The following is a 17,049-nucleotide window of genomic DNA, read 5'->3' on the forward strand; positions in this document are numbered from 1 at the left end:
AGAACTAAATAAAAATCAAAGAAATACAAAACTATCGCAGTGCATTCAGCTGAAGTTGGGAAAACTCACATAGCAAACCAGGGTATCATTCATAGACAGCTGTGATGGGTATTGTGGCAGCACATCGCAGATGACCCCCATGTAAGGGAAGCACTGAATTGACATTTGGCTGTACGTGTGGGAGGAGATGGGAGCACATGTGACAGTTTGGGGGCAGCCTTGGGGAGGAGCTATGCTGGGTGGGGGAGCAGTGGCATGATGACTATAAAGGGAGTGCTAGCATGAAAGTGCCATGTGAAGGAGCTGAAACCAGGAAATCAAGTGAGAGAGAAAGGGATCTCAAACCTATTCTGATCTCTTTATGAATGGTGGCGTCCTGCTTTTGTCTGCTGTCGATGCTTGGGTAATAATGCTGTTGCGTAGTGAGCTGAGCTGAACACAAGAAGGGAGGGAGAAAAGAGGAGTTGAGCAACTGCATATGGGGAATTTTAGCTTATCGTTGCTGGTTCAAAAGTCAAGGGTGAGTCCACTGTGCTGTGGCTCAAAGTTTAACAGCAATCATTAACAGCTGCACAGCACCTAATGCGAGACCAGGTTGGGACTGTGTGACCCTCTGCAACACATGTTAGCACATTAGTATGTGCCGAACACACAACTGGTCCCACACCTCCCCGTCCTCCTAACACTTTCCACTTCTGGGGATATTTCTTCTTAGCATAATGGCAGCTGCACGTGCAAACACGCAGGGATGAATAGTTATTACACACTTTGGGGATGCATGCACAGAGGGTGTCTTAGTAGTGCCTGCAGAGTGTATGCGACAAAATTGAGGGCATGCAGATGTGCACATGGAGCCTCGTGTTTACCACATTATGACAACAATGCAATCACATGGACCCAGGCAGACCTTTGGATACATGCAACACACATGTAACTTGGCAACACTTATAATTGATTTTAATAGCTAAAGGATTTGGGGTTGATCAGCTTTTACACATCTCGCTGGGGAATGCCTCAGCTGGAAAATTTTGCTGTAGCTACGTCACAACCACAAACCCCTCCATAACCTACAGCATAATCTGAAGCGTACCTGCCCAGAAATGTCACTATAGGTTGGATTGGCCCATTATTGTGATTGGCCTGTTCAGCACAATTGATTCATCGTGTGCATTTTCGACTCGTCTTTTGCTGCAGTTGAGGAATTTTTCAGTGAGAAAATGACAATCATCCTCTCACTATAAGGAATAATAATCATAACACATCATAACATATGGACTCACAAATGTCAGCAAAGGAAAGAGGATCACCAAAACTATTGGAATGGACATGAGGGAAATACACAAAGACCAATATTTTTGCCTATGATGCACAAAAAAAAGAAAAAGAAAAACAACAAGCACGGGGACTCTGGAGGGAATAAAGTCCACAACCACACTTTAAACACATAATGAAATAACACAAGCATAAATGCGAGCAACAACATTAGCCACTTACATGGTTTACGTTGTAGGTTTGACAAAGACCCCCGCAGCAGTCTAACGCAGGTCTTACAGTGAGCTCCAATCAAAACTCCTCACACATGCAGAGAGAAGCACAGAAACTACCGCCGGCAGAAATAACAGACGCAGTAAAATTTTACACTGCACTAAAATAAAACAAGGGCATATAAACTATTTAAACAAATTCTTAAATGTTCAGTTTTACATATTTTTAAAATATTTATGCATTTTTATTGTTTTTGTCCTGTGGCTTTGAGGGCCTAAGGGGAAAAAAAGGAGGTGCAATTACGGTGGGTACATGTAATATTGTTGTGATATCCAAGGTTCATGAGACTTTAAAGTTCGTGTTGCAATTTACTTTCTTGCCTGGGCTGCGGGGGTATTCTTTAACGTCTCTTTTCTCAGGCAACCATCAGCTCTCATGTTTGCAGCACAATAAGTTCTGAAGCTGCTCAGCAGACTAAACTTTAACTTCAATTGTTCCACGAGAAGTAATGATTCTCAGTGCTATGGATGCTGCTTGTGGTGAACACTATGAATAAAAAAAAACGTGCGCTATCGGTGATAATCTTTTTCAGTGATCTGTTCATACATACCGCCCACACCCCCCACCCCAACTCCACCCTGGCCCCATTAAAGCGTTCGCTCTGGTTAATGCCCTCTCCTAAATGAGCTTTGATCTCGTTAGCGCGACACAAAGCCTCTTTACTGCCAACGATAGGACAAATCGGCTCTCCGAGAAACGCGGAAAGAGGGAGAGTTGGATACTGTACTCCCACTACCTCAGCGCAGACAACAGTGCTGCCTCAAGGGGAAGCATCAATAAGACCAACAGAGCGTACCAAACATACAAAGAAAGAGCGCATAGGGGGAGATGAAGTGGAGGGGAAAGGGGGGAAAAGGAGAGAGAAAAATAAGACAACACAGCTGGGAAAAAGAAATGGATATTCCACCGATTTGAGTGATGGGAGACGGGCTGAGAAATGAAGACATTATCAAAGATGGCAGTGGGGGAGATAGATGGGGCGGCACAGAGGAAAGAGTGAATCCGGGGGGGGCTTGCCTCAGTGGCACGCTGAAAGCCTGTGAACCAGGAGTCAATTAGCAATCTGGAAATATGCCTGGGGGGAGGCAGGAGGGGGACAAATCAGAGGACAGATAAGGGTGGGGGTGGGAAGGGGTGCAGTTTGTATGAGGTGGAGCGGGGGAGGAGAGCAGCAACAACAAAAGAGGGGAGGCTGCACTCTCGTTTATTATTACAGTCCTGATTTGCAGTCAGCCTGGAAGGTCAGAAGTATACCAGCTCGAGCTCACTGCGGGAGCCCTACAGTAATTGCTGGGTGCATTTAGTTCAAGGAACATCCACTGGAGTCATCATCTCCATCGCGAGCAGCCATGCAGCGCCCGAGAGCTACTCGATACATCCCCTCAATGTCATTTTCCGATTTATTTATCCTTTGCATAAAGTGTCACTGAGCTGATTATCGTCATTCAGGCCCTGTCCTCATGCTTATCTCTCCCACAACTGATGGTGTCATGCCTGCTATCCATCACTTCCCTCGCATACTTTATCATGCTGCCTGATGGATGCAAACTAACCGCTCAGATTTTCACTCTGCCATCAGTCTCCTTTATCCCACCTCCCCACCCCCACCCCAAAATCCCCACATCTATCCATCTATCAGTCCCCAGTCACACCTCTCTCTCTCTCCTCTAATCCACTCGCACATTGTGCCCAATTAAACCACGATCCTCGCTTTCCCCTCTTTATCCTCCACGTGCAACCTTCGGCGCACTCTCTTTCTCTTGCTGTAGCCTCATCCTCCCTTTTATTCCATTTACACGACCCCACCCCGACCCCAACAATCAATACAACCGATGGGCAGCGAGAATCCATCGCATGCCGCCCTGCTCATTGTCACATCATCTTTGCCAGCGGGCTATAACCTTTTCCCATCATCAACATCCATCCTCTGTGAGGCTCACTGAGCATCACAGCATCACACTTGAACCTTTCTGTCTTTGCAGCGGGTCAGCTGCACAGCCCATTGAAGCATTTTACCAGTTTCCCCAGGATTCAATTACCTGCAGACGACCTCAAGTCGTGTCCGCCTGCCCTTCGACTACCGTTAGAGCAGTTTCCCTGGTCTTTGAAAAAGAAAAAAAGAAAAACCCACCAGTCGTCAGCTGAAATTTTTCTCTTGTACTATTGCATTACAGGGGCACTTCAAAGCATGTGTGTGTAGGTGTAGGAATGATGCGTGCTGTGTGTTTGCAAGAGAGAAATAAATAGCAAGAGATCCAGGCAGAACAAGTGAGAGGTGCACCCTGCGCCTCGGCAGTTCTCTAGTTTACTGTAACGTACACAGGTTGGTCCGGGGAGGCAGGAACGGACGCTGATGCTTTGCTGTCTCAGCAGTCGAGTCATAAAAGCAAGGGAAGACCCGTGTTAAGGAGGGGCCCCCAGAGACCCTTCGCTCCTTCAAGCTCAAAAAAAAAAAAGGCTCTGTTCTTTGTCTTTCTCTGTGGTGACCCCTCCCCCAATCCTTGTCTGCCTCTCTCTTTTAACACCTAGCGACAATCATGGGGGGGCACGGAGCCATTAAATGCCCTGCATGTGTGTGTCAGGATTTCTGAAGACTCACTGACAAATTATCCGCACAGTTCAAAGTAATTTCATCCACATAAGTATAAAAATACAAAATCCCTCGCAACATGTGACAAAGCACTGGTTTACCTTCTGTGAGGCAGGCATGATGAATGGCTCTGATCTTTGCCGTGGTGTCTGGGACTGTCATAGCAATGGAGCCTGGATCATATTACCTTTGTCTGGTTTGGTAAGAGCAGCACCAAGAGGAACAAACAGCAAGCCTCGATAATCACAGCAAGCAACGCGTTTACTACTGAGACACTTTTCCTGCGTTTCGCTTGTTATAATTAAAGGATTTGCTGTTGCAACGATGCATGATTATCAAGAGGGGAAAATGCGCGCGTGGAGGGGGGGCTGTCAAAAACATCATCATCCTTCCTAGCTGATGCTTAGAAACAAACAGAAAAAACAGCGAAGGAGGAAAAGGAGGGCGGATGATACTGAGTTCAGTGAGCAGCATTTGTAACAGATGGAAACAAAAAAGACACAGATGTGAGAAACATATCTTTTGTGTTTACACTGCATTCATACCTGGCCAATGTCACCGACAACACTCCCGGTCCCGTCTATCCTTGGTCTTTTGCACTCCGCTCCGGACAAGTCAGTGAGGGCAGCGGCAGTCTGAGCGTCGGGCTCCGGATCTCCTCTCTTCATCCCTCGGACCACGGCTGGACCCCCGGCCGCGTTTGCATGGGGTCCGGCTGCTGTATCAATGTCCCTTTCCCGGTCCATTATTCCCCGACTAACGGGTAGCATAATAGATGCAACGTCGGTCGACATTAACATTGGATGGGAGACAGTCACCAGTCAAAAGTCTCTTTGGCTTTTTCTTTTCTTTTGTTACCTTTGCCTTCTCCTTTTGGTTTGTCCACGGCTCGATATTCACAATGGATTTGGCTTTTCCCAGACAGATAATATTGAACGGATTTTCATCAATATACACAAGCTTGCACTGTTTATTGTCTAACTTAGCCTTAGCTATGCGAGACACCCCTTTAAAACCATGGCAGAATCCAACACAAAGCACATTAAGTACAGTTGTCCCTCTCTTTCTTTTTTCCCCCTGAAAAAAGAAAAACGACGACAGTGTCCTATTTTAATAAAGATCACACGTCCGACTCTCGGATGCCTGACAAGCTAATTAGCTAGCTAACATCGGCTAGCCTGCTAGCATTACATTCCGCTAGCTCTCTTTATAAATGTGGCTCGGAGAGCACACTCTCGCTGCCAAGAATAGAAAATGTTGGAAATTAGCTTCGCGTAATACTACTCCTTCTGCGGGGCCAGCCAGTCACCCTCTCCTCTCGCCCCTAAACGCGTGGGGATTTTTTCTTTTGCACTCCTCTGTGGTTCCTACCAGCTTTCCCCTTGAATTCTCTCCCTTCTTGTCCGTTCCCTCGCCTCGGTCTGCTGTGGATGAGTCTTGGCGTGCGTACCTTGGCTACCGACGAACACGATTTCCTCTGGTCTCAGTCCCAGTTGGTGTAACTCGTAGTGTGTAGGGAGCCCGAGTGCGCTGATCTGCGGTCAGATTTGCCCGTGAACACCGGGCTCGCGGACAGGGGGAGTGAGGTAAGGCGGGCTGGTCTGAGGTCTGCCTTTCCTCGGTCTCCTTCTCCTCCTTTTTTCCCTCCTGATCCCACCACCTCAGAGCTCCCTCCTCCTCAACCCTCAGTTATTTATTTATTTTTTCCCAGTTAATATAAAAATTGCACTATTTTGCAGGTCGTGACGATGCCCAAAAATTATTATTTTTTGCGCCTAAAATTACCTAAAATGTTAAGCAGAAAATAAATAATAATAATAATGAATAATAGTAAAATATATAAATATTAATGAAATATCTCAAAAACACAAAAGCCACATTTTGCTTTTGAACAACACATGATTATTATTATTTTTATTTATTTAGTTAGTTAGTTATTTTTATTGGGAGTCAGCTACTCCCATTGTAACAGTTTTGTAGCAAAATACGCCTCCAATATTTACAAAAAGGAAACTTACATAACCACATAAATGAAAACACGCAGCTAATAGCCAAAGGCCTAAAGTACTTAAATAAAATGGGGGGGATTAAACAAATCAATCCATCAAAGGAGCCCAAAACCGGCCTTTCCACTTTCGGTTTTTAAGCAACGCTTCACAGCACAGTCGTGTTTCTTAATGTTGTTGCGCCCCCTTGTGGGTCTTCAGTCACAAAGCGTCCGATAGGAAACCGCTTTCATCCTGACTACCGGGCTTTGATGTTATATAATTCATACAAAAAGTAACACTTATCAAATACAGTTGCTGATGTGAGGAAATGTTTACAGTGACCAACCAACAGAAAAAATAAATAAAAATACTTGAGCCGTAAATCCTGCACCTCACCTGACTGTCTTAAAACAGATGATCGCAGTCACTTTCTGCTCAGCTGTCTGTGTCTAAATGTGTGTCATGATGGAGGTATTGTATGTTTATGTGTGTGTGTTTCCCTTCATCTCTGTGACTCACTCTAACGACACCCTTGTCTCTACCTGTCTCCCTGCCACCCACTGAACCTGCAGTGATTGACGGCAGTGAGGTCACATCACTCCTCCCGTCTGCCTGTTTCCTATCAGAGGCAGAGGGAGCCATTACTCAGCTATTACTACCAACACGGACTTCATGGGTTGTGGAAAAATAGAGCAAAATATCTGTTACGGGAAATGACACTTTACTGAGATCATTCTTCTTGATCTTTTGATGTCCTCTGACCTGTGTTTAATCCAGCTGGTTAAGAGGTCACAGGGCATTTCAGGAGGAGGATTCGTTACTCATTTAACAGAGTTTTTTATTTGACTTTGTCTGATTCCTGCCTACTGCTATTTATTCTATATTGATGTCACTTGCTGAGGGTAGTAGTAGGCATAGTTTATTTGCAGATCTCCAGCTACACTCACTGGCCACTTTATTGGGTACAGCTGTTCAACTGTTTGTTAACACGAGTACCTGCGTAGCCAGTCACATGGCGGCATTTCAATGCATTTAAACATTTAAACAGGTGGGCACATTATGTCAGTCAAGAATCTGAGTGTGATTGATGGTGACCCTTGATCTCAGGACTTTGCCTTTGACCTTTTGACCTTTCTGGAAGCTTGTCAGGTGTGAGAAGCGTGACCTGTTGCCATCACAAATTTCCTACCACACAGAAAGGAGCACAGTTCATGATTGAAAAGCAAACATACAAGCAAGGAATTACTTTCATCTTTTCTACTTTTTCTTTTATCCATACCTTGGAGAATTAAGCCTTATAGAAAGACCTACTTGTTAAAGCAAATTTAGAGTTACAACTGTTGTTCACTACAGGGAATCGAAGCATATTCTTTGTTAACATGTATCGCTGTCAGGGTGTGGGTTCAGGAAGCAGACCCCAATGCAAGACTCTTCCGAGACAAAGCAGTGAATTTATTAACAGTGATGACAACAAATATATCCAAATCTTCAGCATTGTGGCTTTCCAAGGTGATCTTCTCGATTCTCCCCACACAGTGCGAGTGTTTGTGACAGTGAATAAACAGTTTCCATATCTGTGCTCTAATCTGTGTCTCTAATAAACAATCAGCTGCAGCTGGTGACGGCTTATGAGCGGCAGTTGAGGCTGTCTCCAGCGTGGGAACACTTCCAGCTCGAATGATCACCCGGCGTCCAAAACTTCCGGGAGTGCTCGCCAGAATTTCAGGTATTTCAGCTGCCAACTTTTACACTCGTGAGTCTAGTATATTTTTCTCTCTGTCTCTCTCTCTCAGACACAGACACACTCAGACATCACCATTGTCATTATATAGCTTGCTGTTCAAACTGATGCTCAAATTTCCAAGCACCTCCTGAACACCTCATCCTTTTTTTAACCCATGGCAGCTGTACTTTATTACCTTTACACATATGACTGGAGCAGAATTTTGAGCAAGCAATAAAAACCTAAGATTTTAAGAATTATTCAGTCAGTATAGTATTTTGTTAAACTTTATGGCATCATTGTGATATCCAAGTAACCTCTGAAAAAATAAGTAACTGAAAAAGTCACTTAGATGAGTGATGAAACAGTTCTCCCACTCAAAACACCATGTCCAGATGAACAAAATCCCCTTTTTGGGAAGTATGTTTTTAATTTTAATCAGAGATTTGCGATCACTGCTTCCTACTTGGTCCACATGATGGATGACTCTTTGATGTCCTCAGACTAATGCGAGCAGTCCTGTCCTGTGTGGAGCTTCACTACATTGAAGCTCCACACAGCGTCATGTAGGATACGAAAGCTGTGGTTTGTCCAGCAGAATGATGCTGCTGAACCCAAACTGTTTCTAATGCTTGTTCTTCCATACTCTGGGATTTTGTCCAGAATAAGTGAAAGTGACTATACAAAACATTTTCTAAAATCAGTCATCAGACCTTTTACTTTGTTTAAATAGTAATAGGATTCCTCACATCATTTTCAATGTTTTCATGGTGCAGGAAGTGGAGTGATCCAGACTGGATGTGCCCAGGATGACCCTACATACAGCTCCAGCACAAAAACCAAACTCCCAGAATGAAAGGCAGCAGTGGGGATACTCACAAGTCTACTGTTGGAGCTTACCAAACTGAATCAAACACGTTCGGTAATAATGATGTAGTTGAAGCCACATAACAGAGAACTGTTTTCTAAATCCTAAAAACGGAAATACCTCTCACCACGGTGGCCTCAAACTCAAACTCCAGACAGGCAACTCCTGTTCTGATTCCCTGTAACACAAAACATTCTGCAGTGAACATACTGACCCTGATGTGGTGTTAAGTCAGCCTGTGGACAGGTTGGTGACAGTACATTTGACCTCATTAGGATCTCTGAGGACATAAGAAGTACAGCAATTACCAGTCAGGATGCTGATTGGCTAGAGATCGGACCAGGGTTGAGAATTAGAGGAGTATACTGACCATCGCTGACGGGTCAATTCCATAACCAGTAGTTTTTAGACCCATTGGTCATTTTGTGTGTGGCGTACAGGCCTAGCATGAAACACTGTGATTTTGTGATTTTTTTGCTCCCTCTCCTGCTGTTGTGTGCAGCTGTTTGTCCTATGCAGTTAGGAAGAGACAGCAGAACTCCAGTGTTAGCCTGCCTTTGCTGTGTGGTGGCTGTATATGTTTTGATGATTTACTCCTGCTCCATGGAGAGGAGTGTATCTGCTTTCATCTAATCTTCTTGACATTTGTTTAGCTTCTAAGTTTTGCCTCTTTCTCTTGATGATGAAAGGGGCTTGTGTGTCTCTTTTAGTTAAGATTCACTTTGTTTTCAGCTACTTCCCCAGATAACCTTGGACACCATGAGTTAGCACATCTGGAGAGATATTATGTACCTTATATCAAACCAGTGATTTATAACCCTGGTTTATAACTGAGGAAATAATAAAGGAAGTAGTAAGAGTTAATAACAGTTATAACGTTTTATGAAAATCATCACATTATGATATTTCTGAACTTGGTACTAATCAATAATCATATGTCCAAAAATAATAAATAAAATAATAAATTAAGACAACTGCTTTTGGGGGGCTGTGTGTATGTGTGAAAATGTGTTGAACGACAATAAAAAGGTTTTTCTTAATTAAATCGGTGCTTTTGTAACAACAGAGGCCTGTGAGGACGGAGGAAGCTGGAGGCTGCATGCCGCACTGGCATTGGAAGGCTTTAATTCATTTTACTTGTGTTTTTTTGATTCAAAAAAGGAAAATCTGTCACTGCCGAGCGGCCAAAAACAGGTAAATGGACTCAGGTGCAGACAACACTCAGAGTTGCAAGGTGTGGATGTTACGCAACTGTTTATTACTGCAAATAGAGTGACACAAACTGTGGGGTGAACAACAAAATGCAAATGACCTAAAACTATGAACTAAGGGCGAGAAGTAGAAAAATCCTCTGGAAGGGAAACAACCACTAAGAAAGAACTATTAACTAAAGCAATACTAGTGTGCACAGGCCACGAAAGTACACTATGAGTTAATTCATACAAAACTTCTTGAACAGTATCAAACACTCGGTCAATGAAACAAGCTAAAGTTTCTGTGTTAAGTTATGAGCTTATATACACACTATGGCACAGCTAGACATCACTAAAAGAATCACACAACAAAAACATGACCATGAACTAGACGTACGCTTTATGTGCTGTGAAAAAGGTCCTGGGAATTAGTCTCATGCTGTAAGGGGAGCAGCTAAGGAACCCGACACTGGGTAAAATCCCGAGCGTGAACCCTATGCTGCAGGGGAAGGGAGGAATGCAAGTGGAATGCAAGTGGGGTCAGGTATTAAAATGTGATGGGCAGTGATTAGTAACAGTCTTAGTTGTGCAGGCAGAGGCGAGACGTAGATGGGAAAGGAGAGGGGTCCGGGTGAGGGGTGCACGGAGTCCGAAAACACAAAAACTGTTGCAAGCTGGGCAGAGAGGCAGGCGCGTGGAACAAAGAAGCTGCGAGCAGACCGGCGTCGGACTGAGGTCAGGAATATGGAGGTGAAGAGCTGGCATCCAGCGGGCTGCTGAGAGCAGAGGGAAAAACAGAATTAAAACAGAGTTTAACTATGACGAGGTTCTACGACTGTGAAGCCTTCACTAACGAGGGTTAGTCGACATCCTGGCACTGAATGTTTGAGACCACCGGCACGCTGGAAAAATCCAGAACTCACCCGGACCATGACAAAATCTGAATTAGTCCGTCTACACATGCTCCAACACATTGTGAGGTGATTGTATTGGAGCGAGAATCCCCAAGAGAGTCAGGTGCGTCTTCACACATCGGCCAGTGTAGGTAAAAATGACAATCTCGTTGACTCACGAAGCAAACCCTGAGCTGTGGCTCCTCCTCCAGCGATAAAGCAATTTAAACTAGAGGTGGCCCTACCCTTTACCATTGAAAAAAACAACAGTGATCAATAGAGCAATTTCAGATAGGCAGACTCTTGCTTTGACCAATCAGAGAGATTGGGTCTAACCTGAACTGGAAGTTATCGCCTGTCAGAGTTTGAGGTAATGTCAGACCAGTAGAAAAAAGTTACGTTTTTACTGTAACACCACAAACATTTTTAACAAAATATCTTCATAACTTGAAATGCAAATAGAAATTTTTAATTTAAAAATGTATCCACAAGTTTTGCAAACAACAAAGTTACATGCAATCTTTTACCTAAAAATGCAGCAAAGGCTTTTTATATAAGCATTTAAAACTATTTACAGAACAATCAGCTGTTCTGCATCAAATAAGAAGGTACACACATTATTTGTGCCACTCCAAAAAACTGTTTCTGTCCACTATAAGACAGAGGAGAACACCACAGGCCTAAACACTGCACACCTGACAACAGGAGGTGTATTACTCCTCCTGTTTTTCACCCGGAGACAGCGTTTACACTGCAATCCTCCGTTGGTGGCTCTTTTGCGACAACTGTGACATTCACTAGTATAACTGACACACAAAACAAAACAACAGCTACACTACACACTAACTACACAAGACATCAAACTACCTATAGACTCCAAACACACTAAACGTCACACACCTCTCACATCTCAAAACTTGCTCTCTCCTTCTTTCACTTACTCGCTCTCTCACTCCTAAAACTTCCCCCTCTTCCTAAACAACCAAATGCCATGTTTCCATATAATTGTTTGATTGGTTGACATGGTACAGTGATGCTTATTAACTCAATATGTACATAATTTTCTGGGCAAAAAACAAGAAGCTTCAGGTTATCCATCATCCACATGTCATAAACGAGGAGGACAGAATGCTTTACATTAATGACTATGATGCTAAACACCCCTCATGTCAGCCATACCTGAAGACATTGATGGTGGCTGACGCTATATTCTGATGGTGACTCCTGAATTTCCTTCACTTCCTCCTCATCCTTGAAATACTCCTGATGGATGTCCACAGCATTGTTCAGTCTGATGGCATCCTCCATGACCTGGACAACATGATACCATTAGAATGACATCATAGAATGAGGGGTGTGACCAGAGCCAGAAATGCACTCATTGATCCTTTTGTTGATTTATTGCTATCATCATACACTACTCAGGGCTCTAGACTAACTTTTTGCCATGGGCATACCGGTACGCGTACTCAATTCCAGCAACATAGCCGCAGGTACGCCTAACTTTTTAAAGTTAGGCGCACACAAATTTTATAATAATTTATATAATATAATGTGTTTTTCTGGATACACTGTGCTTTTTCAGCATTCAAAGATTGATGACACCGTGTCAGAGCACTGGCTATGAATTTCAGAAGGATCAGGCCTTAACAGAAAAGTTAGCAATAGTTCTTTTCCTATTACAGCTACATCCACTTCTGTCGTGCCTAGGCTGCTCACTAGGGCTGGGTATCATCACTGATTTCTATAATCCATTCGATTCCGGTTTTCAAAGTCCCGATTCGATTCAACTTAGCCTCAGACAGTCAGAAATATTATAATTCTGATCATTTATCAGTACTGACTTCATCAGAATTGTGAACATCACAGCAGATGCCTTTGTGTGAAAGTAACTGAGAATAAAACAGAAAAACATGAAGGAGATTTTCCTGGTCTGGCTTTTTATAGCAGATAACCTTAAAAATATTCTACAATGTTCTGCATATAAAGTTTAAATTTCTTCAGTATTGAATAACAGAAAAAATAGGCTTTCTTGTCCGAGGTCATTTAAGTGAAAAAAGAAAAGAAAAAGACAGCAGCCACAGCGCTGTAAACAACGGTAGACTGGTGGGTAATAAGCGAATGAATAATACAGAAAACAGAGATTGGAGACGGGAAACTGTTCTTGAAGTACAGAGAGAGAGAGAGAGAGCTAGCTGTGCATGAAGTGTGATTTTAATAGTCGTGGAAGCAAAACAGCAAAATTCATGACGACATTGATCAAATGTGAAGCGCAGTTTGCTGCTTCTTTTGCTGCTGGCTCGGTGAATTTTGGTTGGAGAGACAAAACCTGCAGCTCAGAATCAGCGCAAAAAGACGTAATCACAGCGCGGACCGGACGCATCAGAATCGCTAAGCTCCGACAGCGTGTCCGTCTACGGGCCGTCGGGTGAGAAAGCCGAGAAAGACAAAGCTGATTCTGATGCGTCGGTCTGTGTTTACGTCTTTGTGTGGAATCCGTGTACCTGCTCTCATCTGCTGTTTGGTTGTTGTTGAAATGGTTTTGTGAGCTTTAATCTGAGAATCTGGCGTTTCTGGCAAAACACAGTTATATTTAAAAGTCGATTCAGGATTTAATGAATTGATATCGCTTTATTCAAGCTACTCACCTCCCACTTCCACCTGCACTTTCAACTGGACCACGGCCAATCAGAGAGGTCCCGCCCCTGACTATCTCTGATTGGTTTAGTCCACGATAGGGGCAAAATGTGTGTCTGTTGTTGACCACAGGGAAGGTTGCAGATTTTTTTTTTTTTTTGCTACCCGAACAGTTGGTCGCACAGGTGCAACCAAATTATTTTTTTTTTAGTCGCACCACTGAAAAATTTGGTCGCACTCTAGAGCCCTGCTACTAATCAACTAATCGAAGTGCAAGTGTCACAGTCTGTTATTTATTCTCCCTCCATGCAAGGCAACATCCAGGGGTGGTGCTGCGGGTTCAGCATGGCTGGCAGCCATTGTTCAATCATGCCTCCCCTACTTCAGTTGGAACGCTGGGGCCTGGAGGAGAGAGCTGCGGACTGCCATGCACCATGAGCAGCCGATGGGAGCGAGAACAGTCGCAGTTCTTGCTTTTTCTGTTGGGGGAGGCCCAAATAGTGCCATTCAACCTTCAGCATCAGCAAGGGGCTGTTTTTACAATGTCTGCCAGGTAATTCTACACCGACTGGGTAGAGGGCATCAGAGGGCCACTACCGCCGTTTCTGAAGAGGACGGATGGAGCCGGGGGACAGGCCCTTTGCATATGCTAATGCACAATGCAGTAGCCAGAGATGCAGCCTGGGCCAACAAGGAAGAAGCTCCACTGCTAAACCTCCTTGTACTGCAGCAATTTGTAGAGGCGCTCCCAGCAGGAACAGCGGAGTGGGTCCACTACCATCAGCAAGCGAGCCTCAAACTTGCTATAACACTGGCCAAAGACCACTGGAAATTAAACAAAGGGGCAAAATATACAGCCTAAGGCTGCGGTTAGCTCCTGCGTGACACACACCTTGACTTTGGGAACAGATTGATGTGATTGCTGTGATTGATGTGATATTTGGCCACATTGCTATAACGACACCATTTGATTACTTCACACGCATGCTACCAATTATCCATAAATTGCTGCTTAAGGAACTAAGGACTAACGGAAAATTTTAAATGCAAGTTCTTTTTTCTAATGTGTTGTACAACTATCAAATTCATTTTTTTATGTTACATAGTAATATGGTCCTTACCAATTGTGAAACTAAATTAATTAGTTTCATAGATCTAATCCATACTGCTCCTTTAAAGCAGCAAACTCGCTATATTCTATTCATTATACCAATTAATAACACCAGTGGTAAACAAAAACACTACTTTAAAACAACTCAGTGCAAATAGGCATGCATGTTCATTTTCTTTCAACTCACAACAACAACTCAACTTCCAAACCAAAACACCAACACAAAGGAGTGTGAGTTTAGACAGCACCAGTTAGCTAATCACATAGAACTGTAATCTTTGACATTTGTTTACCAAGTGAAAAGCTTTAACATTTAAGCAGCTGCAACTGTTAGTGCAAACACTGTGTATTTATAAGGAAAGAGCTTCAGGTCTCCAGATCTACTAGCTAACAAAAGACACGTTACGCTTTCACCTGCTTCTCTGCTTCAACAGCAACAATGTTCCTCTTACGTCAGAGGCACAGCTACAGCAAGTGTAGAGCCAAGCAGCCTCACCAGCGTAACCAGTGTTGCTCTTTTAGCTTTGAATGTTTTAACTTAAATGCATTAACAACTTGTGTAATAATTCTAACAAAAGGTTTCTACTTTTATCTGTTTGTAACCCTGGGCTACACAACATCCATAAACAACATGTATCCATTCAATATCAATCCAACCAACAAACCAGCATTAACCCAACCATCCATAAAGCCAGCAACCATCACGCCAACATGCATCAACCCAAAACTCCAACCAGACAGCATGCATCATAGTAAGACTAGGTGGACTGCTGTGGATTCATTTGGATCTTACTCTGCACAGCTGCAGAACACTGTTGATGTAGCTCTCGTCCTTTTCCACCTTATTCCTGAAAAGGCTTGTTTGTTCCTTCTCAGCAGGGTCGGTGTCCTTGGGCCACCCCCTCTCCACTTGGTTTACTCCACAGCTTCTTGTCTCATGAAGTTTTGTGTTCACCTGAAAACAACAAGTAGCACCTGAGATTCACACAGACAGGCAATTCACACAGTGCACTGTTAATCAGGAGGTAGAGCAGATCACTAATCAGAAGGTTGGTGGTTCAGTCCTTGGCTGCATCCCTTGGGCAAGATACTGAACCCTGAATTGCTTTCTGATGCATTCATCAGAGTGTGATAAAAAACACAGAAAAGTTGCTTTTATGAATGGGTGAATGAGGCATGTTCTGTATATAAGAACCAGTCTCTTTACTATGTATGTAATTTCAACCCTTTTGGCAATCCAGTTCAAGCTGTGTGTAGGTGATCAGTTACTGCAGGAGCGTCACACTCATTTTAGTTCATGGACTGCTTCTAGCTTGATTTATCCTAGCCCAATACTAATAAGATAATAATAATAATGAATACTGTATTGATCCCCGAGGGAAAATCCCTCTCTGCATTTAACCCATTCACTCAGAGAAGGAGTGGGAAGCCACTGGGCACCCAAAGAGCAGTGCGTAGAGACAGCACCTTGCTCAGGGGTACCTCGGGGGAGCCGTTCAGTGGATTCGAACCCCCAACCTTCCAATCATAGGGCCACCACTCTACCTACTGAGCTATCCCTGCCCATAACTCTAGAGTATTCACATTTCTCTGTGTAAAGGCAGCTGATCTGACAGTGTCCACGACTCATAAATAATTTATAAAACTCATCAATAGCCTGAGATGTCTTCAGAAAAATAAAACATCTCCATTTCTACAAACTACAAAGAAACGCTGCAGTAAAAATTAGAGAAAACCATCAGCATGGCTCCTCAGGCTCACAGTCTATGATGAGGCAGGCAATTAATTCTCCCAAGGGCCCACATAAGAAACTGGGACTGGGAAGTTCTGGCAGATCACGGTCACATATTCTAGTCTGGCATCTCTATTCAAACTTTTTGGAATGAAGTTTAAGTAATAAGTTACTTAAGTGGCAGGTAATTTCAGACTGACATAAGTCATTTCAGTCTGCATGCATCAAAACCCTTCAGATTCATACAATTTTGTTTTTAACGTTTTCTGTAATAATTATTTTATTATTTGATTTTGATAATTTAGTTGATAATTATCCCATGATCTCTTGGGAGTGAGGCTCACCTCGTGCTCTGACATCTCCACACCTGTCTGCGTGGCCAGGTCCCGGTGGCTCTTCTGGCTGAAGTTGAGGGCCAGGCTTGGGTCCGGGTGGATGTCCACCAGCAGCTCAGCAGGCGAATCCGAAAACTGACACTGACGGCCAAACTCGCAGCAGTGCTTGGAGTAAGCATAAGTGTTTTCCATGCTGCCATGAAAACACAGAAGAGCCTGCTCTGTACTTGATTCTCTTAAGTGCAGAGGTGGGAAGTGACGAAATGCAAATATTTTGTTACTGTACTTACTTAAAGTAACTTACTTAATGTGGCCGGGGTGTGTGATCTTTCTTCCCCTTCTGTGTATTTAGTAACGGTGGAGCCGGAAGAGCGGATTGGTTGCAGCAGCTAAGGTGTGCCTGTTTCCTGCGTCTGAGTACCGAAAACAACAGT

General features: G+C 43.6%; 2 protein-coding genes across 12 annotated transcripts in view; both read right to left on the reverse strand.

Moving 5' to 3' along the window:
- Positions 1–5,755, reverse strand: part of LOC102292836 (RNA binding protein fox-1 homolog 2) — a 51,511-nt gene extending 45,756 nt beyond the window's left edge. For 3 of the 8 annotated variants that reach the window (XM_014339551.2, XM_014339557.2, XM_042220242.1), the window contains exon 1: positions 4,681–5,747. In XM_014339551.2, the coding sequence (XP_014195037.1) occupies positions 4,681–4,935 (255 nt within the window). In that variant the 5' untranslated portion in view covers positions 4,936–5,747. The other 5 variants (XM_042220241.1, XM_005940770.2, XM_042220240.1 and 2 more) reach the window with 5 other exon arrangements.
- A 4,154-nt stretch (positions 5,756–9,909) lies between these two features.
- Positions 9,910–17,049, reverse strand: LOC102293134 (dynein axonemal intermediate chain 2). 4 transcript variants are annotated; one of them, XM_042220244.1, is made up of 5 exons: positions 16,920–17,049; positions 16,625–16,808; positions 15,342–15,503; positions 11,980–12,111; positions 9,925–10,680 (listed from the first exon to the last, which is right to left on the reverse strand). In XM_042220244.1, the coding sequence occupies exons 2-5, from the start codon at positions 16,805–16,807 to the stop codon at positions 10,402–10,404; spliced, it is 756 nt and encodes a 251-aa protein (XP_042076178.1). In that variant the 5' UTR covers position 16,808; positions 16,920–17,049; the 3' UTR covers positions 9,925–10,401. The 4 variants fall into 4 exon arrangements, with proteins under 4 accessions (XP_042076181.1, XP_042076180.1, XP_042076178.1 ...); XM_005940771.3 differs by having other exon boundaries at positions 9,925–10,683; XM_042220247.1 differs by lacking the exon at positions 11,980–12,111 and having other exon boundaries at positions 9,910–10,680.

Source organism: Haplochromis burtoni, unplaced genomic scaffold, assembly GCF_018398535.1.
Source record: "Haplochromis burtoni strain Fernald_Lab_line unplaced genomic scaffold, NCSU_Asbu1 Contig_45, whole genome shotgun sequence".
Lineage (NCBI taxonomy): Eukaryota > Metazoa > Chordata > Actinopteri > Cichliformes > Cichlidae > Haplochromis > Haplochromis burtoni.

Excerpts from the sequence above, each read along its gene's own strand:
- LOC102293134 (XM_005940771.3), bottom strand. The coding sequence starts at position 16,807 with ATGGAAAACACTTATGCTTACTCCAAGCACTGCTGCGAGTTTGGCCGT. Across the intron at positions 15,504-16,624 it reads TGGAGATGTCAGAGCACGAG|GTGAACACAAAACTTCATGA; the intron begins GTGAGCCTCACT and ends TGTTGTTTTCAG. Across the intron at positions 10,684-11,979 it reads GCCACCATCAATGTCTTCAG|CAGCCCGCTGGATGCCAGCT; the intron begins GTATGGCTGACA and ends CTCTGCTCTCAG.